We start from the raw sequence: 26605 nt of genomic DNA on the forward strand, positions 1-26605 counted from the left end.
TCCTACTATTGTGCAAAGACATTCATGAGGTGAGGTTAATTGATTTTAAATTGGCTGTAGTTGTGAATGTGAGCGTGAGTAGCTGTCTGTCCCTGTAAGTGTTAGCCCTGCAATGGATTGGTGACCTGTCCGAGGTGAACCCTGCTTTTTGTCCAATGACAGCTGGGATAGGTTTCAGCCGGCCTGTGACTGTGGATACTTTGAATAAGATAGATGGAGTGAGGAGATCACCGATTAAAGAGATCAGAGTTCAACTGTTTTGCTAAACCACAATGTCATTGCCTTATTAGACGTAGGTACCAGTGACATTGTGATCTCTAGTGACAGTATGGAAGAGAGGTTTATATACTTAGCATCAACCCTCCAAAGCAATGAAGTGTGTGCAAGAGAATGCAGACAAGGTGGACTGGGTGGAGATGAGTATTAAAGGTAATTTGCAGCAGAAGGACAGCAGCAAGAGTGAAAGGAAAGCTTTACAAGATAGTAGAATGATGAGCTATGGAGAATGGTTTGGAGAAAGGAGGCAGAGCTGAAGATGTTAAAGATGTTCACTGGGGGTGATGAGGAGAGACAGCTCCGGTTTAAGAGTTTGGAGGCAAAGAGGGATAGTGGATATACTGGATAAAGGATGTTGAAGCGGGAGCTGGCAGACAATAAGGGAAAAAGAAGACCACACAAGTTCTTGGATGTAGTGAAGGAAGTCATGCAGAGGGTTGGTGCAACAGGCAAATGACCTCCCTTACAGGGATCACTAGAAAAAGGACAAAAAAATTGTATTGAATATGAACAAGGAGACAGATAATGTTTAGAAACGTGCAACCTTTTAAGTGAAATTTTATTTGAAAAAAGGATACCGAAATGAATAAAGTAAGCAAGATGGATTGTATAAATATCTGTGCAACCACAATGGGCACACTGAGGCACTTCACTGCCTTCTGCTGCCACAACACACCAAACTATAAAGTTTTATGTTCAGCTACAAAACTCTTAAGATCTTTGTTTTGTCAAATCCTTTAAGTCATATCATTATTATGATCTAATCTAAAACTTGTATGATTTAAAAATAGGAACTTTAGGTTATGAAAGGATAAGATGTGGCCTGGATAAAGAGGAATAGTGTATCTTTAACAGAAGGAGTGGCTAACACAGAGGGGATGTTAGTTCATGTTCAGTTTAACATAAAATTGTGTACTTTTGTTTTACAAGCTGCCCCGTGAGCAATAGGGGAAGTAGTTAACATGCATACTGAAGCAAGACTGAGAAAAAAAACAAAACAAAAAAACTTCAGTCGTTCACACAAGCTATCAGGAAATATTGTACCAGTGCTAATAAAGTGTGGAAGAGGAAATAAAACAGCAAAACTTTACAATCACTCTATGACATTCTTCTGCAGTACTTTGGCCCAAAAACACACATGGCACAATGAACTGGAAACAATCTATTACAGCAAGTGTAGAGAACAGTAAGATCTATGTTACAGTGTTTAAACGTGTTGATGCTTGTTGTTGTTGTTGTAAAATTATACACACCGAGTAAAGCGTGTCAGCCTGTTCCTCCCTCACACAAAGAACACCGACAGGGTGGATAGTAAGTGCAGCCCAGAGTTTATTTTCATGATTTTTAGTCTGACCTTTGGAGATGAGAGTTCCTAGTCAAAGATGTTTGTTTCTAATGCTGAACTGGACTTCTATATGCACTGATGTGCAGTGTAATATGGAATATGAAAATGCACCACTTTGTAAACTACCTCAATTCAGACTTTGCACCACTTGCTTCGTATATTACATCAACTCTTGAATGTACACAGAATCACAAATTTTGGAATACATTCAACTTTTTTTTCCTCTTTCTTGTTTTGTAAAATTATCACAGCAACATCGACAACTCTCTACAAAAACCAACCTCACTGCCCAAATCAGGCAAGTCTTCTGGCAAGGAAACTGTACAGAGTGATGAAGAACACGATCTGTAATATTATCAGCCATTATTCTCATTATTGACGCAAGTCATCAGGCCAAAAAGAAATAAATACATATACAACAATATGGTAACACTGAAGTCTGGTTGGTGGTGAACCTGGAGGTTACACGCCCAGCTTGTTGGCGATAGTCATGACTACTTTGAGGATCGGCATGAAGGCGGAGATCTCGCTGAAGTTGCTGCTGCTGACCACCTGAGTGTGGACCTCCAAACCCCGCTGGTAGTTCTGGCTGGCCACACAGCGACTGATCTCATGGAGTCCGCTCAGGATGTTGTGAGAGAGCTGAGAGGCAGTAGGGAAATTATATTATGTTTAAAGTTTTTACTGTACTATGTGAGAAAATTGTGAAAAATCTAATTTACTGTTGCAGTTTAAGTCACAAAAAACGGCAAATCCCAAGTTCTATATTTTCTTTTTTCTCCCACTTCTTCAGCATGGTAAACACAGTAGTTCTTAAACTGTGAAGTGACCCCCCCTGGTGGGAGCATTAGGTGTCTGCAGGTGGATGACTGAAGAAAAATGCAGAGTGCGATGATGTTGAATAAATATGATTTAAGTGAAGGAACATTAACATTCATCTATGATCCTTTTTCATGTTAATAACTATTAATAGCAATTGTGTTGTAAACAGTTATCCCTGTAGATCCCCCGAATCTGTTTACTGGTGTGCTCATGGAAAATGTTTAGCTTGTACTGCATACTTAATTCTGGTTTTATCCCCATTTACTGGACACTGTAAATGCATAGTTTGTCTTGTTTTACTACTTTATTTCTTTGTATTGCATTCTACCTAGAGCATCTCGAGTGCCCACTGATAGCAACAATTACATCAGTAAACTCAAATTGACGCTTGCTTAGTTACAAATACATATAATGGACTAAGACTGATCATTTTCTCAGCTATCTTCACAAAGACTATGCTTTTTTACTGGCTGAGCCCTTAGTTGCCATTGGATTCAAGTAGAGCATGTCCTGGGTCCTTTTTTTTAAAGTCATAACAAGTAAAAATATCAGGTTTACAACTTCATCCCGATGTCTGACATGCACTCTAGCTTTTAGATCTCTTGTAAAAAAAATTGTACTTTAAAAATTCAAGGTAACGTTAAGCACTTGGCAGGTTAGCGTACACAATTACCTGCTGAGATGGATTAAACAGATCCAGGTACGTTTCATATTGTCAGTGTAGTGAGTACACAATGGTTTAAACATTTTCTTTAGTCTTTAAATAGGTGACCTTAAGTGTGTGGCATGTTCATTTAACTCAAACCTTTTAAAGACCTAATATTTTATTGTATATATCCATAAACATTTATTCTTAAATTGACAAAAGCACTTTTTTATTTCAGGTAATGCAGTGCACCTCCACTGTACAGCACTGACTTAGAATTATAAACAAAGCATTGCTATGACAGTGGTGGCCCTTGACAAGGCTTAGCTCATCATGCAGGTTTTATGTCCTTTTTTCTGAGGTTGAGAGTGTGATATCTATTAATGCAACAAGAGTCAGCTGAATTTTATTTGTGGTGGTCAAAACGGAAATGGTGCAAACATGTCACCCATAGAAACACACCTGCTTTTTGTTTTTGTGGTTTTGGCAGGTTAATGTAAACAGCATTTGATCTTTTTAAGTCATTGCTACATAGTGAGAAGAAACTCAGTGGTTTTACCCTCACAACAAAATTTTAAGCAGACAAAAAGGGAATATCAAGAAAGACAAAGTGATATTGAGATTTATCAACTTTTACCTCAGATTCTGTTTAAGTACACAATGCATTTCTAACTGCACTGTATCATTTAAAAGCAGCTTTTTAAAGTCAAGTTTTTCTGTCAATTTTTTAAAAATAATTTTTGAATCTGATCACTTCTGATCCTTACCGACTGCTCTCTCAGCTTATCATACAGGTGCCCCAAGCGCTTGGCAGCATCATCAAGTTTTCTTTTAGTTTGCTGAAAGAGAAACACTTCTTGTCACTTTGTATCCAATAACAAAATAATTTTGTTTCAATCAACAAAAACATTTGCACCAGAAAAACTGTGAAACCTAGATGCAGCTACAGACTGTGGAACTTACTGGGTCTCCTGCAGCTAGCTGGCAGCGCTGCACCAGGCTGTCAAAGGTGGACTTGAGAACCATGTGCTCAGGAGGGATTTCTTTCTGCTGCACCTTCTCTGATGGCAGCTGCTGGAGGAGCTGAATAACACAAGCACAGAAACATAAGGTGACAAGGTGTTACTGTTGAGAATTCACAAAACAGCCCCCTCGTTTGACACCAACCTGTACGCTGGGCTCTTGAGGGGCTCCAGGGGGTACCTGGGTGTTGTCATGGGGCTGAGCAGCCTCCACTGGGAATCTCATCACAGGTGCTGTGATGGGGGCTGGTGGAGTATAGTTATCAGGAACCTGAATATACAACAAAGTATATTATAATGAGTGAGGAAAAAAACAATGAACCAAGCAGTTTAGTTTTGGTATATCAATAAATGACACATTTGTTACATTTTTGCTAAACTGTTGGTGTAACATAAATTCATCTGCCTTTCTTGCCTGCAAGAAAGAAGAAGTGCTTAATGTGAATGTGCTTGAGTTTTCAATAAGGGTGAACTAAACTAAGAGAGTCTGCTAGTTTAGTTTAGTGAGCTCTCGAGAGAATAACAATGCTCTCCTCAAAGGAACGTGGTGCCGCACAACAATATAGCTGCTTTTACTACATTTGCAAGCATACAGCAGAACAGTATTTTGACAGTAAGAAATGCAGGCTTACCTTCTTCTTCCTGGGTCCACCTCGCACTGTAGGTGGGTCATTCCAGCCTTCTTGAGATCCTGAATCAGAAGAATAATGACAATTATTAAGGAACTACTAACATCCGTTGTTTAGATACACTCAAGCAACCAAGGATTGTCTACAAGAGACAATCTTTTTGGGCCCAGGTGGTAAATGGTAAATGGCCTGTATTTGTATAGCGCTTTTTTCTAGTCCCTAAGGACCCCAAAGCGCTTTACACAACCTGTCATCCACCCATTCACACACACATTCACACACTGCAAAAACACTGCAAGTCAAGCCATACAGATTTGGCAGTTTATGCAGAAACAAACAAGCAAATTTTCAGGCAGCATTATTCACTCAAAGGCAAAGAAACAGAAAGAAAAATTCTATGAATATCATACTGAGTCTATTTCAGGTTAATTATGTAGCAGCTGCAAGTGTTTAAAAATGTCCTACTTATGCTTTAATTTCAAATAGCAATGTATATATATGCGCGTCATCTTTAATTGCCTGACACAGAATCATCTACAGTCTTGTCTGAGTCTGGAAAATTCATTTAGAGCTCACATATAAAAAATACACCAGGTAAGTCTTTACATTTCCCTTCAATATAGGGTAACACAAACAATCATCAAGAAACCAGACAAATGGAGAAGATCTGCATGGATTGCAAACCAACGCATATTAACTTTGAGGTTAATTTAGGGATACTATATTGTTTTGCACAGATATTTTTTTTCTGGTTCTTGAATGGATTGTTTGATCCTCCCTTATTCCATATCCAGCCCTAACCCTGTCACCTTGGTTGTCACACTGGGAATTCAGCCAGGGAAAGTATCCTGCAAGTCAAAAAGGAGTGACAGCGGAACAGATGTAAATCACCACGAGCAATACATTCCTGCTGACCTCTGTAATTTCTTTCTTTAAATTCATGACTAAAAAAATGTGGAACGATGTCAGGAAACAATGTAGCTGTGATCTCATACCAGTAGGAGGAGGAGCCACCACTGGAGCTGGGAAGGGCTTTGCAGCAGGAGCTCCAGGTCCACCCTGTGGATATCCAGATCCAGGAGGAACATAGGGAACAGACGGAGGTGCAGTACCCTGGTTGTGAAGGCTTCCTGGGTACACTGGAACCGGGGCTCCAGGCTGGGAGCGAGGTGGTGCAAAGCCTGAGGAGGTAGGTGGCATGAAGCTTATTGGTGGCACCCCGGGGCTGGGCATGGGGGGTAGGCCTCCAGCAGCTGACGATGAAGGTGGCAGTTGAGGCCCTGATAAAGTAGCAGCTGGCATAGAAGGACCTGGAGGTGGAAACGCTGGAGGTCCAGCAGTGGACGGTGACTGAGGCTGGAATGGCTGGTGAGGAAGGAAACCTGGGAAAAGCCACAAATGATTGCCATAATATCAAGAAACAAAAAAGGGCAAAAAATACAAATAAATTCAAATATTCTACAAATGGTCAAACCTGGAGCCACAGCAGGATGTTGGGGGTAGGAGGGTCTCAGGGCAGGGCGGGTCGTACTGGGTGGCAGTACATGAGAAGAAGGCTCCAACCAACCAGGCCCAGGGTTGGTTGGAGCAGCTTGAGGGGTAAAAACCGATGGCAAAGGAGGCTGCTGTTGTGCAGTCATCTGAGCAGCAGGAGAGGGCTGGTAATGACTCTAAAATACAAATGAATACAAATTAAATACAAATTCATTTTGGAAAATATATTTAATATTCATTGTATTGCTAACAAACTGATACCGTAAACTGTGCTTTTGATGCAGGAGTTGGAGCAGCAGGAGTGGGCTTTGCAGTGGACACACTGACTCTGTTGAAGGTGTTTGGAGGTTGCTGTTGGACAGGAGCCTCTCCCTGAGCGTGAAACAGCCTGTTTCTTAGCATCACGATCCCAGCCTGACAAGACAAAATTGGACAAACATGCAGATGCAGTTATTACAAATCAAACAAAGCAAAGAAAAATGAATTGTGCCATTAATAATTAAATCATTTATAGCTATTTTACTTGGTCTGAGTTCTCAGGCAGGTAGCTCAGGGCAGTGGTCAAGCTACCCTCTGCAGCCAGTATGCCAGCATAACAGGTTAGCTTCTCAGCCAGGACTGGGCTTTGGACCGCCACCTCACAGTTACGGAGACGTTCAATGGACTTTCGCAGCATCATGACTTTCTCAACCAAATCCTGAAACACAAATAAATGCCTTTAGACTAATAGATTCTTCGCTGGCAGGTAACTGTAACTATTTTTCACCCCCGAATCATCTCAGTAAGTGCACAGCGACTCATTAAAACTTTGCTCAAATAAGCAGAAGAGTTTGTTCATCATTGCTAGAGGCAGATTAGAACAAATATTAAGATTATACCTCTAGACCAAGAGGAGAAGAGCAGTCTCTATACAAGGCCCAGCATTCCACTAGCTTCTCAATGTTTCCAGAGCAGATGTAACACAGACATGCCTGCAGGCAACGCTTCTCTGTACCCTCACACTCCAACCGGCTTCCCAGTGTATCTACCATGATGAATAAAAGAAAATTACAATTTTTTTGAATAGAGGGACTGAAATTAGAACAGATACCATGAGCACAGGTAGATTTGGTATGAATAAGGTGGATACTAACCGCACAGGCGAGCAAAGTCTTCAGGGTGAGCATAGGTCAGGAGAGCAGCGAGAGCTTCCTTCCAGTTGTCCAGCTCACAGCTTTGGACTATGTCTTTCCAGTTTTGGGTCACCACTGATGATATAAGCTGCAGTTGGAACAAACACGTTAGGTATACATTCAGGAAAAACATTCATTTCATTGTGGTTGTATGAGCTGGACCACTATTAATCATAATCTTACCATTGAGATGCTATTCTTTTGTTTGCTTAGGTATTTCTGTTGAGTTTTCTTCAGCAGTTCTTCTCCTCCGCTTATAGAAAGCAGGATTGCTTCAGCGTAGCGACCATCATTCAGACACAGATCCACAGCTCCCTCAAAGTTACCAACCAACAGCGCCTGACTTATCAAACCATCGGTGTCTTAAAAACAGAAGGAGATAATCAATGCAATCATAAAATCACAAGTAAATATCAGATAACAGTAGATTTTCAGAGGAGAAATTTTACCACATGACACTGGGATCTGAAAGTTAGAGTTTTCCTTTGGGGTCTGGCTGAAAAAATCTGCTGGTGACACAGAACCTGAAGTTCTAGCTTCAGCTGCTTCATCAGACCTCTGAAAATAACAAAGAGTGTTTTAAATGGAACAGGAGACACACAGCTTGAAAATAGATACCGTACATTTGCAGAAGTGCTGACCTCAGTGGAGAGTCGCTGCATCTTTTCTGCCAGATCTTTGGCATCCACTCCATGTCCATTGGGTTGGAAATTCTTCCCCAGACATTTTGAAATCTGAATAAGCACAACAGGAAGTATGTGATATGATTTAGAGAACCAGTGCATTCACAGAAATTTTAAAGTTAATGTTAAATATCAGTGACTAGCTACAGTCAAGTAAGAGCCATGATACCTTTCTTTCCAATTCATCCTTGCTAAACCCCAAAAGTTTAAGGAATTTAATACGGGCTTCATCCTCAAAATTAACCTGTAAATTAAAAGAGTGAATCAGCATACAGGATAATAACACCCAAAACTGACTGACAGATTTAACATTAGGTTTTAGTAGCTGGATGGCGAACCAGAAGGAACTTCCATATGTCCTGCTCAGCATCTGACTTGGAGCTCTGAATCTTAGCCTGGCAGTAACTGTTGAAGGAACCTGACTGCAGCGCTGTCTGCAGCTCCCTAGAGCGCTGTAGGAACTCTGTCTCTGTGGTAACTTGGCTCACAAACACTTGTCTAGGGACGGGTTGGGGGCTCTGGACTGGAGGCAACTTGGGATTCTCAAATGTGATCAGCTTTCCACCAAACTAAGAAACAAAAACAGATCATATATAAAGATAATTGTTCTGTTGTTTTTAATGGAAGAAAATTGCTACAAAAACATTAAATGCTGCACTTACAGCAAAGGAAGCTCCCACTGGCCTGCGCACCCACTTGGGTGGCTTCTTGAGAGGAGGAACTATGGTGTCCTGCACTTGAGGCTGAGGAACTTGCAAAGGAGGCAGCACCTGCCCCGTACCAAAGGGATCCATTGTGTCAAATGAGGATGATATCTGTTAAATAAAACATAAAAAAATGTTGAAACAAATATGCTGAAACAATTAACTGACTGCAGCTATTTTGATAAATAGTTCATAGACCAAGCAGACAAACAAGACATTTAAACATGTCAATATTTCTGTTGTGAAACTGATTAATATTTGTAGCAATTTTTAACAGCTGATGATCAATCAACCATTTTAATGAATAAATATAATTAGCTGTGACCCTGCTTCATGTGATAGCTTTCAACTATGACATAGCCATCGTTCAGACTTAATGTACAACGTGTTTATAAGTCAATATTAAGTGCTTTACATGGGCACCATCTTGTGGACAAACAATGGAGGTCAGACACGGTTTAAACAAATAAAACCGTAAATACAAACACAGTTAAATTCAAAATCTTTTAAAGACAGAGCAAACATTACTCTTTCAGCTGTGCTCTGCTGCTGAGCCTTCAAGCTCCCTCCCATCACAGAGTAAACAGTGATTCTCCCATCAAATGATGCCGTTGAAAGCAGCGCTGGATTCCTGGGGCACCACTCCACATCAAAGCACCACTGGTTAGTTGTTGGAAGCTCATAGATTACCTGAATAGAAGACACAGCTTTCATGATTGGAGTAACAAATATAGGTAACAACAATGAGGGCTTATTCACTCATAATACACAGGATTCTTGCCACAAAGTTACCAGAGCAGCTCCAACTAGCTTGAGGGTGAGGTAGGTTGGGGAGTTGTATATTAGGTACTTAGCTAATTATGTGTCACAGATACAACAGTGGTGCTGTATTGCTGCAGCTCTGCAGTCAGTGAGAAAGGAAAGACAGACTCTAGCTTCATTCCTGCTTCAAGGCTATATCAGGGTAAAGCATGAAATGAAGGTTAACCTTTTCACACACAGCAGTCATTTAGCCTACCAACTAAGGATCAAGTGTAGTTTATCCCATAAGTGGATGGATGACAGCTTAAAAGGCAAAATGATATTACGTCATAATATTTGCCTGGGTTTTTTTTTTTAACTTTGAAAACTATAGTCTTTAACAGCTGGTTTATATGTGTAAAACCTGTAAGAGAAACATTAACCTAATAAGGTGGAATAGCTCAGTAGCTTAGAGGCTTGCCAAACAATTGCAGAATCCCTAATACATGAGCAGTAATTAAGATTGTGTACCTCTCCTGTGTTTGGATTCCAGCAAAGGATCCGATTGTCTTTAGCACTACTAAGCAGGAGCTCAGAGTCAGCCTGGCTCCAGGATATAGACAAAATTCCCCTTGTATGGTTCTCCAGTACTTTAAGAGGTGATGTAGCAAAGCGAAGGTCCCACATCTGGATCACTGGCAGTCGGTCATCTTCAGAGGCCAAGACCAACTGAGTGGCCACATCAGGGTGCCAGAGCATTCCTGAACAGTGCATCTGAAATCACATAAAAGTAAAGAGTTAAAAATATGAGAGTTCATTTCTACAGGATGCAACATTAAAATCTGCATTTTTGATTAACAAATGAGTCAAATTACTGAGCATCCAGAGCAAAACAGGATAAAAGTGGGATTTTGCATTCTACAAATAGTCTTGTCTCAACACATGTTGCTTTAAAATGATAGATAAGCCTTTTTGACTTGTTCACATGATTTCATTACTTTTACAGAAGGAACTCTGGACTTTATTTAAGCCACCAACCCTGTTGCTATGATCACTGATCTTGATGATGGGCTCGTTCTTTCTCAGGTCCCAGACGACTGCTTTCCCGCTGGGGTTAGCAGAGGCCAGGATGTGCTGAACCTGCCGGTTCCATGAGACTACACTGATATCTTCAGCAGGCTGAAAAAGAAAAGAAAAAACAAAAGTTGTTAGTCTAAAATAAAAACAAGTCTACCTGTGAGTCTTACTACAACAGATCCCTCATGATTATATGCATATAGGGACGGTTTGACATATGAGCAAAAAATAAGTACTGGGTGACACTATTCATGTTGATTGCCATAGACTTGGAATGCTTCCAGTGGTAAAAGTGCTATGTGAAAAACATCAGTATTAGCCAGAACTTCACAATCATTACACCCAGGAATGCAAATGCCATGCAAACACTGTTTGTTTCTGTTATGGAAATATCATGTAACCATGGCTTATTCTAACAGCAAGGACTCCCATGAAATATAGACAGCCTGTGCAGACATGTTTTATTCAGCTATCTTGATACTGAGGAGAACAAGGTTATACCCAAATGTTGGTAAGAAGTATAGACACCAAGGCTTAAATTTACTCCTTAGCAAGCAAGTATTATATAACTATACAACCACAAATAAAATATTCTTGTGATTTCATTGTTTCTCACCGATATTAAAACTATAAAGGCAAAAAAAAAGAAAAAGAAAAGTCAAAACCTACTTACTGGGGAATTGTGGTTTGACTCATTATAAACACATTGGTTTAGAAGAGAATAAGATTTCAACACCATGACAAACCACGTGATCCCATCATGTACTCACCTGTGTCTTTGCTCCTGGAGTCATAGGACTGCTGAAGTTGTTTAGATCCCAGATGTATATCTCTGAATCATTTGCTCCTGACGCAAGGAGGTTACTCTAAAAATTAATAAATTAAAACATCAATCTGAAACACAGAGGGACGTCTGTACCGACTGTCTTTGAATGACAAAGGAAATCACTAGCAGGTTTCTATTTACCTGAAAATGGTTGAAATCTAATGCTCGGACAGGTCCTGTATGTTTGTCAGATTGTCCCACTACAGCCTCCCCACTGGAGTTCATTATTGCCTCTGGATCATAGACAGTCAGTGTTCCATTTTCACTACCACCAACCAGCCTTCCTCCAGTACCATCTGCTCCACTTCCAAAATTTACCCACACTATACTATGCAACCTATAAATGACATAGCAAGTTATTAGCACCCAGTCATAGACTGCATACTACAAAGGTTATATGCTTTATTTCTTTAACATGCTGTCTTCTGAACAAATAACTACACTAAATATCTCAAAAAATAAAAAAAATGGAAGAATGATTCTAAAGCAAGATGTGAGAACAATTAAAAAGATAGCAAATGAGCAACATTAATTTAATTATTAATAAGTAAACGTTTATTTTAAGATTGCACTAGTTTTATCTATGTGGTATCAAATTAACTGGCAGGCCTGAATTTACTTGTTGATACAACCATTTGAAAACATTCAGTTTTATCAGTGTAAGGAATTTACAGGCAAGTCACAACATGAAGTGTCCCTTCTGTGACAGTCACTGTCTGCAGCTTGTGATAAAACTAACCGAATCAATCAGGGAGCCAATAATCATATCAAAGCGGCATAACGTGGTAAACCTTTTCCATGGTTGCTGATATAGGCTGTGTGGAAACAATCAGTGGCTTATACTCTTGCCATGAATGTGTGGTCTTGTGTGGTCATCATTTATCTCTTCTTTACGTTACCTGTTTGTAGTTGCCAACGACCCTTTGAGCTGCATGTCCAGTGAGGGGTCAGAAAAATCCATCTCAAATATCTCTATAGCAGCTGTGGTGTTGAAAGAAGCATCAAGCTGTTGTGCTGCTGTTCCCAAGGCCAAGTATATAGGATGGTGCCCGGCAGGACTCCACGCCTGGTGGGCAGTCCTCTGGATCTCTTTCAGCCTCATCTTCCTCTACAAGTGTTCAAATTCCAAATCCTGGACAGCAGAACAGACTCCGCTAAACCAATTACACTATATCCCAGTCCCTAAAATATATAATGTTGGCTTATTAATAACACAAAATTCGCATTTATATCTCGAATATTCTTACTTTCCAGAGTACCTCAGGCTATTACCTGTAACAGCAGTAACTTAATCGTCTATACATAAATCTAGCTTTCGAATACGGTTGTGCAAAGTTATATGTTAATTATCACAATGAAATGAATGTAGTTATCCTCTAAATTAAACTATCGTTAAGCCCCCTTTTAGGCAAGCTAACATAACATGTAGTTAGCTTTTATTAGCATTTAGCAATCATGTGTCAGAAACCGTAGCGTTAGCTTTTGTCGGTTAATAACTTTGTAAGAGCAGACTCTTCTACTGGTAATGATCTCATTATATTTGTTTTAATGCTAAATTAACCTCTCATACACGTTGCTACTCATTTTTAAATCCCGAGCTAACGCCGGGCTATTTAATTCCGGTGCACAAACGGACCAGATCTTTATTGCACGCAAGCTAGCCAACAGCCACCACCCCAGTTAGCATGTTTTAACAAAAAGGACCACTGGGCGCCTTAAAACTCAGCCCAAAAAAGATAAATATGGCCTTGAGAGAAACTTACGTCAATTTATTTGTCAGAACTTGACTGCCCGCATCTACTACAAACTCGAGAGCTACTTTACAGCCAAGCTAGCCAGCTCAACCACAGCCGGAGTCGGACCAAAGTGCTTTGCCGTGTTGTCACTACGGTACGGTAGCTGACAAGGACATTCCTCACAGTAACCTGAAGTTAACCCAGTAATACTGAACCAGAGAAAGTGTATAGACTTACACCTATAGATCATGTTCATTGCTAAGAGTACATTTCATTTGAAAATTATTCTGTTTTATCAAAAGTCGAAAATTAACATTTAACAACTCAGCAAGAAGGCAAGTTAACATTCTTTACAGACATAAATAACAACAAATCACGCAAATACAAACTTTTAACTTTGAACATAAGTCTTTATTCTTGACAGAAATATATATACACACAAGTAGAATCACATTTTAGTGATTATAATTCATAATGTTTGACTTCTTCAGGCTGTTTTTCAGGATCTCCTCCTTTCTCCAAGTACAGGTCATTGAAGGGATATTGCTTCGGTGCCTGGAAAAAAACAAAAGACAATTACTTTAATGAAACCTTGTACACCAACAGTGTTACTGTACAGAAAAGGTGATTCTAACTTTAACATACACTGTTATATAATTACTGAAAATAAAATATTTAGTAAATATAATTATGGAGATCATGTGTTTTGCCACGTTTAGTATCTTCCTCTGTATCAACAATCATCAAATTGGCCACTAGACTGCAAAAGAATCTAGTGTTAATAAGAAATCTTTATTAACTAGGGTTAGTTTAGGGGTTTTGCCTTGATCCATGCTCAACCATCCAGATAAGACTGAGATCAAACTGAAGAAGTCGCTTGGATAAGTGATGCAATGTTTTTCTTACTGATAACAGAACGTCTAGATCAGGGGTGTCAAACTCAAATACACAGTGGGCAACAATTCAAAACTGGAACAAAGTCGCGGGCTAACGTTAGTATTTTTTGAAATATATTTATTCCTCCAGATATAAGAATGAATCTTTTCTTATGTGCTCAAACACGTTTTGCTGAAAAACTGAATATGGAACAAGCAAAGCTTAATACTAAACAATATATATATTAGCTGTATAATACCAGTAGGCCAGCTCTAATAGTAATTTGGTATGGCTTCGCGGGCCAAATGTAATTAGGCTGTGGGCCAAATTTGGCCCGCGGGCCAGAGTTTGACACCTATGGTCTAGATGAACAGAAATAGCTTTCTGGGGGTTTAGAGGGGTCCATCCTTCTAACTCTGTATCTGGCTCTGACACCATGTCAATGTCAGAGACATTTAGATTTTTTTTAAAAAAAGAAGAAGAAGAAGAATAAAAAAGAAGGAAACCATAAAGAGTAAGTAATAGTGACTAAACTAAACTATAAAATTGAAAGAATGATGATCCAGCCATTTTTAAGCTGCTGAAAATTGTAACAGTGAGGGAAAAAAAACACCAACAAAAAAACAAAGAAAACCGAATTCTTGCATTAAGGTGTGTACTTACAACAGGTTGGTATGCTGGAAATTTCTCTCCAACATAAAACATAAACAGCATGAACCCAATGAAACCAAACAGTTGCTTGCACATTGTGGACCATGGCACAGGGCTGGGAGATGTATCCACACGGTTCCTGATGTACATATCAAAATCCCAGTGCATCTAAGAGGTAGAACAATCACAGATTAACTCTCAAACGCAATCTTAAATTGCTTATTTTATAATTTTAGTCAATTTGTGACAGCTCAGAAAACTGCATTCTGCAAAGAGAGCTGGGTCTCAGCCAGGCTAAACTGAACACAGTTCCTTGTTAATGGTGCTGACCTCATTTTAGTTGCATTTTAGCCTGGGCCCTATCACAAGAAACGGGTTTCACTAAAACAGAGGGTTTTTAAAAAAACAAACAAAAAACAAACACAGAAATCTGTGCAAATCTAGGTTTTCTGTTCCTGAAAGAGAGTTAACTTAAACTCTGATTCAATTACCATGGTAACATACTCTTTAAACCTATCCTGCTCACTCGCAGATTTTCTTCTCTGACTCATTCCCTCCTGCTGTACCTGAATCAGCTGAATGACACTTGGTTTCATTTCATCATTGAAATGTGTTTAAGACTACATGCATTTGACTGACTTTTTAAAATGCAGGCTTCAGACATTCTGTGTTAAATGGTAAACAAACTGGTTCTTATATAGTGCTTTTCTTCTTTAGCTGAGCACTCAAAGTGCTTATACAGCATGCCTCATTCACCCATTTACATGAGCAGCTTTTTCTATGCTCAATTGCTTTCTAGGTTAGTATTTTGCCCAAGGATATCTGGCAAGCAGACTGGAGCAGCCAGAGATCTAACCACCTTCTAATTAGTAGATGACCTGCTCTACCTCCTGAGCTACAGTCAACCGTGAACATTGTGAAATGTGTTGACAGGTTCAGTTATTAAATGATATCAAACAATATTTTTTAAATGTCTGTCTGAAATTCAGAGTCTGAACCTTAACACATTTTCTACTTAAAATCCTCTCAATCACTCTAAGTGGGTTTATCCAGGTAGAAGTGACTCTGAATCCAAGTGCATTTGTATGGCTGGACAGTAGGGCTGGGCGATATGGCCTAAAATCCATATCACGGTATAATTTGAAGCATGTACGGTAACGATATATATCGCGATATATTCTTTTCTTCTGTATAACGTATTTTACACACTATAAGGCACACTTAAAATCCTTTCATTTTCTCAAAAATCAACAGTGTGCCTTATGTATGAATTCTGGCTGTGCTTACTGACCTCGAACCAATTTTATGTAGTACACGGCGCACAGAAATCTGTCAAAAAATGTTTTAGTACGACTTTGGTAAGCTATGAAGGCGCACTGCTTGATGGATTGCCGGAGCATTACGGTTGCCGTAGTCAGGAGCCACACGCAGTGTTGCCAACTCCTCAGTAAGGAAAATTGCTATTGGCTGTCCTAAAAGTCACTAAATGACATCATTGCCTAATTTGCATAATAGGTCATACTAATGTAATTGTAACCTACGTTGGTGGAGAGAGAAATAACATTGTGGACGAGACATAAAGTGAGTAAAAAATGTCCTAAATGCATTTAGAATTTATTTAGAACTACAAATTAAATTTCTTTTAGGAATTATTGTTTTTTAATGTCACAATTCCACCCATACAGGATTAGGCCTGTATAGCTCTATAAAATCTTAGATATTTCTCATAAAATGTTTGCGTTTACTGATAAAACGTAACATTCTTTATGGACTCGTAAAGTTGCCCTCCATATTTTGAGTTGAATGTAAAACAGCTAGCATTACTTATAAACTATAAATCAGTAAATGTCTGCTATGGGCATAAGAGAGTTATCATTTATCAGTGAAGGCTGCTATTAGATTAGACCATAAATGGTGGAACTGGGGAACATTAAAGCAGATATGCTCTTTATTTACTTGTTGCCCAGGTGAATCCTGATATCTGGGGCCTGTTCTTCGTACGTCGCTCACTACATCCAAGATCACATGACACATCCAAGACCAAACCATCGCGCTAACCGTGAGCTCGCTAATCCGGTTCCCCGAACACACCTGCTGTTGACGATTAGTACAGCTGGACGCAGTAATGTGACATCACTGGGTGTCGTAAAAGGGGCTACGCATCGATAGTAGAAACACTGATCGGCAACCCGCTGATTGGTCGGCAAAAATGTCGAAGGGGCGTGCACGGTATTTTCCGGCAGCAGAGCAAGAACTCATGAGTGCGGGATTTCAGGAGTTTCAGAGTTTAATTAAAACGCAAGAGAACACTGCAAAGGCTGCAAAAGCAAGGAGAGAGGGCTGGCAGAAAGTTGCTGACAAATCAAACTCGTAGGTAATTTAATAATAATAATTCAGTTCAGTTCAGTTCATTTTTATTTCAAACATGTGCCTTCACAATCATTACAAAATATCATTCCATTATTTGTTTGAAAAGGAGTAGGCTGAAGTATTTACTTATTTGTCCCTACCCCCTCAAGTTTTACCTCTCATTCATTTAATTTTTTTTTTTGTCTTAAATTAAACAAACAACATATGAAACATATAAACATATGAAGTAAAACAAAACATAACATACATAAATCAAAAACAAGAAATTAGCAAGCCCCACCACAGTATAGTTTCTTTCATATGAAAAATACAGAATGTGTATATTTGCAGATACACAAGTTATGGAAAAACAACAAACCAAAACAAAACAAAAAACAAAAAAACAACCAAAAAAGAACCGCAACACCATTACCAGCAACATAATAATAATAATAATAATGGATTCGGTTTATATAGCGCTTTCCAAGGCACCCAAAGCGCTGTACGATACCACTATTCATTCACTCCCACATTCACACACTGGTGGAGGCAGCTACGGTTGTAGCCAGGCTGCCATATCGCGCCATCGGCCCCTCTGGCCAACACCAGTAGGCGGTAGGGTAGATCTATCATATGACACTATATTGTCCAATATCATATGGCATTATATTATAATATGTTATATTATATCCCCTTTCACATTAGAGCCACAACAGGACCCACAAGAACATGGGAACAAGTAAAAGTGGAATACAGGAGTATTCTACAGAATGGTAATATTTATCTCTTAGATTGCTTTTCGTCTCTTGGCAAGGTAATACTGGCCTGTAATACTCTGTTAGTTTGTTCATAACAGCAACCAAGAAAAGGGCAGAGGAAAAAAAGACAGGTGGTGGTCCTGCACCCCCTCGTCAACAAGTTGGTTAAGTAAATAATACCCTCACGGGAATATCGATATCTCTCAATGAGCACACTGTCGCGCTGAGCTAAAGGATCCTGTCTATCCCGCAATATACGCTGAATTCTGAGGACTCTCCTTATCAATCTTGCACCTTCCGCAATGGGTTGGTCGCGTATACGGACAGGACATGGCTGCGACAGACTTCCCAAATCCACCTTCGCTTTTATAGCCGTGGTCTCTCATCTTGATTACACGAAGTAATTTACTATTACTACTCTAAAATATGAATTACATCTGTAATAATCACATACATGTAATAGAATGTTAATAGTACATTTCCCTTTTTTAGGAAATGACCTGTATGTATCTGTGTGACATCAATAAAAGGATCAGGTGCTGCATTATCTTTAGTTACATTGATAATATTTATTTATGGTGAAACAGTGGTGGAATATCGCTGTTGCTTTCGTATAAATGAAGCGGACATACCTGCGTGGCCGCGATCTAATCCTGTTTACATAAAGTAAACCTGCTCCCGAGCAGGTTTACGCTTACGGCTCTGTTGCTATGACAGCAAGTCCCGGATGAGCTTCGGGGAACCGAACGATCCAGGATCACGCAAAATCGTCAACAATCTAATCCAGCTAACTTACTTAGCGAGGTACGAAGAACAGGCCCCAGAGCTACACCGATGATGTCTTTCTTTCTTTGTCTACTCATACACGTGCTAAACTCAGAATTAGTTGACTGAACTAAGTCTGATCAGCTGTTCTGGAACTGACAACCCAGACCTGTCAATCTCAGAGTTAATCACCAGAGACTAGACTAGACTAGAGTTTGTTTAACCTGCTTCCTGGAATAAGGCCTATGGTGGGCATAAACTAAGACTTTTAGACATAATGAGAGAGACACCCACATCTATTACCTCACTCAATTATATTTCATGTTAGTATTAACAAAAAAAAAATCTGAACTCATGCTAGAAAATATTAGTGTGATTGCAGCCTAAATATCTGAAAGAAATATTCTATATGGACAAGTTTGTTAAATCTTACATTTAATGGATATATAGTTTTAATTTTAAAAACAATACAATTCAGTAATGACAACATCATAAATAAAAGACAGGGTTTTTTCTGTTTTGAAATGTGTTTTGGGGGCTTGACTACACATGCAAGCACTATTGGTGCATAAATACCTAAAGCAACATACTTGTGTCCATTTGATAAACAAAAACGTAATAGGAAAACCTGTAAAAAGGTTCCACTCAGACAACCTAGACACAATTATTCAGGTAAAACTGCATAATTACTACTGCAATGCATTTCAAATAATCAACTGCTGTATGAACCATCATCATTATACTCATGATTTATTCAGAAAAAGGACAACAATAGCTTTTAATGTCAGTCGGTATCTTACCGGCTCTCCCCAGTTTCTCCTCAGGTCAGGGTGGTCCCATTGGTACCAGGGGTCTCTCTCTTGCTGAGATCTTTCTGGCAGTTTTGGATAATCACCAAAGCTACAAAAACACAGTAATTGCTCATTATTTTCTTTGAAATCTTACAGTTTGTTTGTGACTTAATGTTATAAGAATGAATGGACTGGACAGTCATTTTCGCCGTCTACATTAGCAGTACCGGCAAAAGCAGTTACAACAACAATCATGAGACTTGTTAAAATTAAAGCTCACCCCTCTCCATTGTCGGGATATGGTTCATAGTCCTCAACCCTCATGTTGTACTTCTTTGCAGCTGCAGCTCTTTCCTCCGGGGTCTTCGGATATGGCCCAGGCAGGCTATCCTTTGACAAGCCGGAGGCTGAAAGAGCAATAAATGCATACGTGAAATCGCGGCAGTCAAAGCTCGCAGGCTCAAAAAAGGAAATATGAGAATTTTATTTTGTCTGCCTGCACCCTCATAGAAGAGCAGCCGCCAAGCTAGCCTAAGCCAACCTTAGCATGTCAAGGTTACGTCCATAGGAGGCTAAAAACGTTAAACCCTGATATACACCTCCAGAGAAATTCATTGTACAGTACTACCAGACTAAGACACAACTAACCTGCTCTACATCCCGACAAAAGGGCTGAAATACCAGACCCCTTTCCCTTAGACAGAGCCTGGGCCCACCGTCGGAAACCAACACCAGCCATGTTTACTGGCTGCTGCTGTTCGACATACTCTGAAGTGCGCATGCGCAAGATTTCAAGTACGGTTCGGCAGAAGGAAAAATTCCGTACTCACAATTTGTAAATAAAGGTAAATAACCGTGCACTCCCAGTGCACTTGAAAAGTAACACACTAATACCACTGATGCAAAGTGCTTCAGCACATATATTAAAACATTATATTTATACACAGTTTTAAGTATTTTGATTTTATGTTAGTTCATTATTCTACACCAATGATAAAGAATATTGTTTTCTCTGGTCATTACCAGATTAAAACTGTTTTATACATAAAAACATATATGAAGATTTAATACAATTTAAAACGTACTAAGCTAGATTCAAACTATTTGTTTTTAGACCTCACAAAACCGGTGTTTTTGAGTATTAGAAGTTCCATCAAATAAAAAAGTGGGGGAGTCATAACAACAAAGAACAAAACTCCATCCATTCATCCATTTCCATTTTCCAGCAGTCATAGGGTGAAAAGCGGGTACCACCTGGACAAGTTGCTTATCTATCGCAGTTTTAATAAATTCTATACAGTGATTCATCTGTATTGACAGTCTAGTAATGTAATATATGTTAAATGTAGAAATAATACTGAAATTCTATTGGCAAACTAAAGTAACAATAACCATGTGCATATTTTTCATATAGTGTTTTATTTACATCTGTTTTTTTAATAGCAGACACCATCACATTAAAGAATAACGTGGCAGTGACATGAAAACGCATTAAGTGGCAGAAGGGAACTTGTTCTCAAAGTGAATGCACTGAAGCTCCAAGACACGTTCCTCTTCCCATCAGATCCAGCTCAGGTGCACTTGTGCATTTACTGGGGGATCGTCATTCTGCCACCAGCGACATATTGAAAAAATCCATCAGAGAAGTTCTGCTATGTCTTTTTCCACTTGCACAATGGGACAGTGAAGTTCATACCTGTAGCAAAGGGAAAATGCTGAACTTAGTAAAATTGAAATCACATGAAGGGTTTAACTCATGGTCTATGGCTTTACCTTTTGAAGGGCATGCCATTTGCAGTTATGAGAAACTTCTCAAAATTCCAGCGAATGTCATTGACTTTGATCGGAGACCAGTAGAATTTCTTTATGTCTCCAATAACAGGGTTGACAAATGGCAAAGATTCCTGTGGTGAAACAGGGAATGACATGGTATCTGAGTTTTTCTGGGTTAAGCACCTGCAGCGCTGATAGGAAAAAAATAAACTATATGGGTAATAAATCCATTCAGTGAACTTATAACTTCCAGCCTCCAATAAAACTCAATGTACCTTCAGAAAGGTGAAAAGAGGATCTTCGTTTAAACCATTCACTTCAACCTTGCTGAAGACGGGAAACTTTGGCACAAAGCCCCCACCAGGTCTGACATACTTCAAAATATTGAGCATTTCATGATTCACCTCTGCACAGACAAGCGTAAAAAAAGTTAATACTTCTGTTTTTTGCACGTGTGTATTCAAAACCTTGTCTTTAAAATAACTTGTTAATTAAAGTATCCACAGTGCATCTAATAGAGCTTGTATATGGTGGAAAGAGTTTTTAGATTCCTTAAGTACAAATAGATTAATGTATTATAAGCAGACTTTTAACTTCTATATCGTTACAATGATGGATAATAGTAGTAGTATAGTTGCTCATTGCTTCAAGTTAATATGGCCGTTGTTTTAAATAAAACTTTTACAAAGTTTTTTTATTCTATTGTGTGCTCTGTATCATATGAAAGACAGGGAATGTCCTTAATATGGTCATTTCAAGAACAAGCTCTGCAGAGTCTCATGCTGTTCAAACCTTCTGTTTGCGAGGGGCAATCAATCAGAAATTAAAGATAAAAAAAAATCTGGTTTGTTTTGAAGTGTGGCATGCAAAGCTCCCATAACAAAACAATACAGGTCCCTATTATCCACCTTACCAGGTGATTGGAGACCAAACTGGTTGCAGGGGAATCCTAAGACAGTGAAATTGAGGTGGCCAAACATTTCCATGAGTGCATTCAGTCGGTGGTACTGGGAGAACAAGGCATAAAATCATTCGCCTTCAATATAACGAGTTAATGTGGTCTGACAGTAATCAGTCAACTCTTGCAGAATATTACCTCCTCTATTGTTGACCCTCAGAATGTTGCAACGTTGACGATGAGAAGCACTTTACCTCTGTAGCTACTGAGTGGAACCGGCTGTCCATCCAGGGTCTCAGAAGAGAAATCATAGACTGATTTATTTGCCATGCTTGTTCTTTAGCTTGTCTATGTGACTGCAGTCGGTCAAGAGTGAGTATTCACTCAACTAGCCTGTTGGCTCGTCTCATCCACTGAAACACAACTCATGGGTCAGCAATTGTTCAGCATGACTGACTTCATTGTTCTTCTGGCCAGAGGTGAGCAGGCAACATGGTTAATTGTTCAACACTTGTATACCAAACATGTGGTTGTAACAAGTAATAGGCAGCCAACTGCAACCAGGAAAGTACATATTAAACATAAATATGGATCTTTGCTTTTAGCAGTAATTATCTGAAAATCTTTGCTTAAAAACAGTATGCATATGATATTTCAAACTACAACAAAGCTAATAAAGTAAGCCCCTGTGGGCTAACGAAACAATTTTTGATTATTGTATGATATGGTAACAGGGTTAAAATTAACAGGGGTGCGCAAGTTCTCATGGCTGAATTGATCTATTACTTTTATTTGTACTTTTTCAACAACTTTTTCAACAACTAGTTCTACATTCTGTGCCAGGACAGGTTTTAGATATAGTTTTTTGTGCATGGATTTGTTTCAAATTCAAATTTGTATAGAGTTGTACAATTACAAGATGGAAGTTATTTCTTTTGTGTTTGAAGTGAGTACATTATTTTTCTTTTGTTGATAATCTCTTCATAAATGTTACTTTGTAACTTACTTCGAGGTACTGTATTAAACTGGGGAAAAAAATCAATATAATATTTTTAAGAAATGCGCATGAAATGAGCTAAATATTTGATTGTAAGAAGATCCAGAGATCTTGAAAAATCAATAACAAGTTTTCATTTATTACAGTTATGGCAAATCAATCTATAAATTGTTTTGAATATTACCATTGACGTCAACCCGGAAAATTACAACTGCTGAGTTCAAGTTCTCCCTGTAAACCACAAAGCCACGACTATATCAAAGCTAAGATGTTAATTCTCGGGCATTCTAGTGCAGCACACTGTAAATACGTTTAAAAAATACAGTCTCTGATAGGATGGTGTTTTAGTTGTTACTTTAGTTAACAACACAGCGCAACCGTGCAGAACTGGGTCTCTTTAGATTCATTAAACGAATGAATTAAAAATCAAATACAAATTCATAGAAAAGCAATAGCTCTAAGTTGCTATAAGAGTTTGAATGTTTCCCCCGTAAGTTACTACTTCCTTCTTTGACGTGTAAATTTACATCACTCGGCGACACTTGGTGAGCCTCTTGTTATTTTGATCTATATCCTTCTGACTGTCCGTTAATGCACCATCAGGCTTAGGTTACACCTTGATTGCTTTAGAAGATGCTAAAGGAAACTATTTTATTTTGTCATCCATGGGAAGAATGATATGTTCGTGGAAACGTACTGTAACATAACGGGTTCATAATGGATGAAGAAGCTAAGATGCGAACGTAAGTGCTTTTCAGAGGGGATTTCTTTTGCGTATAAAACGGTCTGGATTCGTGGCCCCGGCATGCTAGCTTCGCGGCTAACAGCGATAGCTTCCAAGTCGCTGAAATGTAGATGGCTGCTCCCATTTATTGATTGCTGCTAACTTTCTATAAACTACCCATCTCCTTGACAAAGCTGCCATATCGTTATCTATTGCTAATGTTAATTGCTGTTCTGTCTCCCTGTCAAAGCGCTTGCTGAAATGTAACGGTGTTTATAATTCCGTTAAACTGCTTTGCATCAGCACGCCGAAGTATCAAAGTTCATCTGTAACAAGGTTTGCTCCTCAGCAGATGCCATCTTTTGGACTTGCCCTGGGAGGATGTACTTGTTCCACATATTTTGTGCTATTTACCGCTGCAACACCTTGTCAGCCTCCAGAGGGTGAGCAAGCAGTTCCACAACCTCATTAAGGTGTACCTATCCAACTGCAGGACCTTTCATCTGTCCCCGGTAAGTGCTGATAAGAAATGACGTGATTTCCAGCTGCATTACATGCTCATAAAGGAGGCTGCCCTCTTTCTTCTTATGTCATATTTACAGACCTCACCATGCATTCCCAGGGAAGCATTTTGCTCCATGTTAAAAGACAATAAAGTTCTGCAGAACTTGTCACTGCAGAATTGTTCAGACTGGGTGTCCGATAAGGAACTGCTGCCAGTTATTGGCCAGAACCAACATCTGCAAAGGGTGGACATGAGCGGGTGTGCATGTCTCACCCGCCACTCCCTGGTGGCTGTGTCCTTGAGCTGCATGCACCTGCAACACCTTGGCCTGGCACACTGCGAATGGGTGGACAGCCTGTCCCTGCGCAGCCTGGCTGACCACTGCGGGGGGCTGCAGTCGATCGACCTCACCGCCTGTCGCCAGCTGAAGGACGATGCCATCTGCTACCTGGCCAAGAAGTGTTCAAATTTGAGGTCTCTATCGCTGGCAGTCAATGCCAACATCACTGATGAGTCAGTGGAGGAGGTGGCCAAGAACTGCAGGGGTCTGGAGCAGCTGGACCTGACAGGTTGCCTGCGGGTCAGGAACCAGTCCATCAGGTATGCGATATCTTATTTTAAAGAGTAGTCTAACTGACTTTGAGCTGTTCCTTCCCACGCTTTGTTATCAACTAGCTCACTTGTTCACCCTTCCATAAAATCTTCTGCATGCTGTGCTCACAGGACTCTTGCAGAGTATTGCCCAAAGCTGCAGTCGCTGAAGGTGAATCACTGCCACAATGTGACAGAGTCTAGCCTCGATCCTTTACGGAAGCGCAATGTAGTGATTGATGTTGAGCCGCCCTTACAGAGGGCACTTGTACTTCTGCAGGATGTGCTAGGATTTGCACCATTCATCAATCTCCAGATATAACAAGTTGATAGAAGGTAGATACAATCGGCCTTATATACACAATTTTATATATATATATATATACCTTCCAATCATCTTTATATAACTTATATAAATATAATAACAACAGATAAGACTGACTGATTTCAACCTGTTATTGTGTTACAGGTGTCTTCATATCTCACTTTCATCTGCATCACATGGGCATGTGTTGCTCTGAGAAAGTTAAAGAACACACGAATGTGTTGCACTCAAGCTTTTGTGGAATGTGATTAATGATACATGTTTAAGAAGGACTTGAAAATATCATCAGTAAAGTAAGCCATGTACTTTTAAGAACTGCTGCCTCGTGTACAAAAGAAACCACTGCACTATTACTTAATCATTTGGTGTGATGGGTATAATGTATAAACAAGGTACAGTGGAATTTTTCTTTTTTTTACCAACCTGTCACCTTATGTTTCATTTGGAAACATTAAAAAAAAATGTTTGAGTTCAATTAAACATCTCATTTTGCATGTGTGTGCCAGCTTAAAGGTTCATTTCAACCAAATCGCACAAAAAGCATACTCGCACTTACCACTTAATTGTGTAAATATTTGTTTTGTTTATTCCGATTTTATTATCTCCACTTCTGCGTCTTCTGCTGCCACCAACAAACAAGGAAAGTGGATGCAGTTTTTGTTTCCGGTGCTTACTTAACGTCTTCCAGAAATGATCCTGGCTCCTCAGGATCATCTGTAAAATCTCACTGTTGTCAACAATTTCCCAGTGAAAGCTGAGATGAATTGCATGGTTACATGTACAGTGTAATGAGTAGAATTTTTTTTTTTTCTGTGATGTGGGTGAAGTTCCCCTTTAATTCATAATATTAATAAATACATAGCTTTTGAATAAGTATAAGAATTTATTATGACTATTTCCCATTAAATCCCTTAAATGGCTTTTGTAAAAATGACCTGTTGACATGTTGTTGGCCTATGAATTATGGAAGTACTATTAAATTGTGAAATACTGCCAAAAATGACACTTGACTTTGCTGTGATGGAGTTGTCTGTTTACGCCCTTACCGCCTCCTATAAATTTGAAAATACCTGTTTGGTGCAAGTGCTTCTTTTTATGAAAAAAGAAAAGAAATCAGGATAGTACTAGGATAGTTTCGTTTTTTCCTTCTTTACATGTAGGGAAAAAGTGCTGCTTTCCTGCCACTGATGTGAATAATTTATAATTATATTAAATAAAGTGAGCTGAAACTATCTGAATTACATTTTGTGGGATCAGACGCTAAAATAACGAAAATATATCTTGTTTAAGATAAAGGGAAAATGCCCAGGCCCACATTTTATTTATGTATTTTTTTCAAATCAGTGTAGATGAGCTCATATATATGTTATTCCGTACTGTGAATGGCATCGCTACAAAATTTTATGACTGCAAAGTGGCTTGGCCTCTT

General features: G+C 39.2%; 4 protein-coding genes across 5 annotated transcripts; 1 reads left to right on the top strand and 3 right to left on the bottom strand.

The window, feature by feature from the left end:
* Nucleotides 1–859: 859 nt before the first annotated feature.
* Nucleotides 860–13311, bottom strand: sec31b (SEC31 homolog B, COPII coat complex component). 2 transcript variants are annotated; one of them, XM_085361478.1, is made up of 25 exons: nt 13201–13311; nt 12337–12569; nt 11579–11774; nt 11382–11477; nt 10573–10713; nt 10066–10308; nt 9322–9483; nt 8752–8904; nt 8428–8658; nt 8259–8333; nt 8048–8140; nt 7856–7964; nt 7590–7768; nt 7368–7494; nt 7113–7258; nt 6758–6931; nt 6496–6648; nt 6215–6410; nt 5736–6122; nt 5550–5588; nt 4744–4802; nt 4257–4382; nt 4053–4172; nt 3857–3928; nt 860–2263 (listed from the first exon to the last, which is right to left on the bottom strand). In XM_085361478.1, exons 2-25 carry the CDS (start codon nt 12537–12539, stop codon nt 2084–2086), a joined length of 3660 nt encoding a protein of 1219 aa, XP_085217604.1. In that variant the 5' UTR covers nt 12540–12569; nt 13201–13311; the 3' UTR covers nt 860–2083. The 2 variants fall into 2 exon arrangements, with proteins under 2 accessions (XP_085217604.1, XP_085217606.1); XM_085361480.1 differs by lacking the exon at nt 5550–5588.
* Nucleotides 13312–13574: 263 nt separating this feature from the next.
* ndufb8 (NADH:ubiquinone oxidoreductase subunit B8) lies at nt 13575–20144 on the bottom strand. Its single transcript, XM_085360844.1, has 5 exons — nt 20012–20144; nt 19644–19770; nt 19373–19472; nt 14713–14868; nt 13575–13728 (listed from the first exon to the last, which is right to left on the bottom strand). The coding sequence occupies exons 1-5, from the start codon at nt 20142–20144 to the stop codon at nt 13636–13638; spliced, it is 609 nt and encodes a 202-aa protein (XP_085216970.1). The 3' UTR covers nt 13575–13635.
* An 857-nt stretch (nt 20145–21001) lies between these two features.
* gpx9 (glutathione peroxidase 9) lies at nt 21002–22364 on the bottom strand. The gene is made up of 5 exons (XM_085360845.1): nt 22233–22364; nt 22050–22143; nt 21412–21542; nt 21137–21267; nt 21002–21059 (listed from the first exon to the last, which is right to left on the bottom strand). The coding sequence occupies exons 1-5, from the start codon at nt 22362–22364 to the stop codon at nt 21002–21004; spliced, it is 546 nt and encodes a 181-aa protein (XP_085216971.1).
* A 1275-nt stretch (nt 22365–23639) lies between these two features.
* Nucleotides 23640–25596, top strand: fbxl15 (F-box and leucine-rich repeat protein 15). Its single transcript, XM_085360846.1, has 5 exons — nt 23640–23774; nt 24108–24267; nt 24358–24860; nt 24984–25187; nt 25321–25596. The coding sequence occupies exons 1-4, from the start codon at nt 23749–23751 to the stop codon at nt 25171–25173; spliced, it is 879 nt and encodes a 292-aa protein (XP_085216972.1). The 5' UTR covers nt 23640–23748; the 3' UTR covers nt 25174–25187; nt 25321–25596.
* The last annotated feature ends 1009 nt before the right edge of the window (nt 25597–26605 follow it).

This window comes from Diplotaxodon limnothrissa, linkage group LG8 (genome assembly GCF_057381915.1).
Source record: "Diplotaxodon limnothrissa isolate DT_005_m linkage group LG8, D_limnothrissa_male_GT1.1, whole genome shotgun sequence".
Classification (NCBI taxonomy): Eukaryota; Metazoa; Chordata; class Actinopteri; order Cichliformes; family Cichlidae; genus Diplotaxodon; species Diplotaxodon limnothrissa.

Bases quoted from the DNA above. Each gene is read 5' to 3' on its own strand.
- ndufb8 (XM_085360844.1), bottom strand. From the start codon at position 20,144: ATGCGCACTTCAGAGTATGTCGAACAGCAGCAGCCAGTAAACATGGCT. The intron at 19,473-19,643 runs GTGAGCTTTAAT...GTGTTTTTGTAG, and splicing joins TATCCCGACAATGGAGAGGG to CTTTGGTGATTATCCAAAAC. The intron at 14,869-19,372 runs GTAAGATACCGA...TCTACCTCTTAG, and splicing joins GGAGAAACTGGGGAGAGCCG to ATGCACTGGGATTTTGATAT.
- fbxl15 (XM_085360846.1), top strand. From the start codon at position 23,749: ATGGATGAAGAAGCTAAGATGCGAAC. The intron at 23,775-24,107 runs GTAAGTGCTTTT...GCTCCTCAGCAG, and splicing joins GAAGAAGCTAAGATGCGAAC to ATGCCATCTTTTGGACTTGC. The intron at 24,861-24,983 runs GTATGCGATATC...CTGTGCTCACAG, and splicing joins GTCAGGAACCAGTCCATCAG to GACTCTTGCAGAGTATTGCC.
- sec31b (XM_085361478.1), bottom strand. From the start codon at position 12,539: ATGAGGCTGAAAGAGATCCAGAGGACTGCCCACCAGGCGTGGAGTCCT. The intron at 8,905-9,321 runs GTAATGTTTGCT...TTTATTTAACAG, and splicing joins AGCAGAGCACAGCTGAAAGA to ATATCATCCTCATTTGACAC. The intron at 2,264-3,856 runs GTAAGGATCAGA...ACTGCCTCTCAG, and splicing joins ATAAGCTGAGAGAGCAGTCG to CTCTCTCACAACATCCTGAG.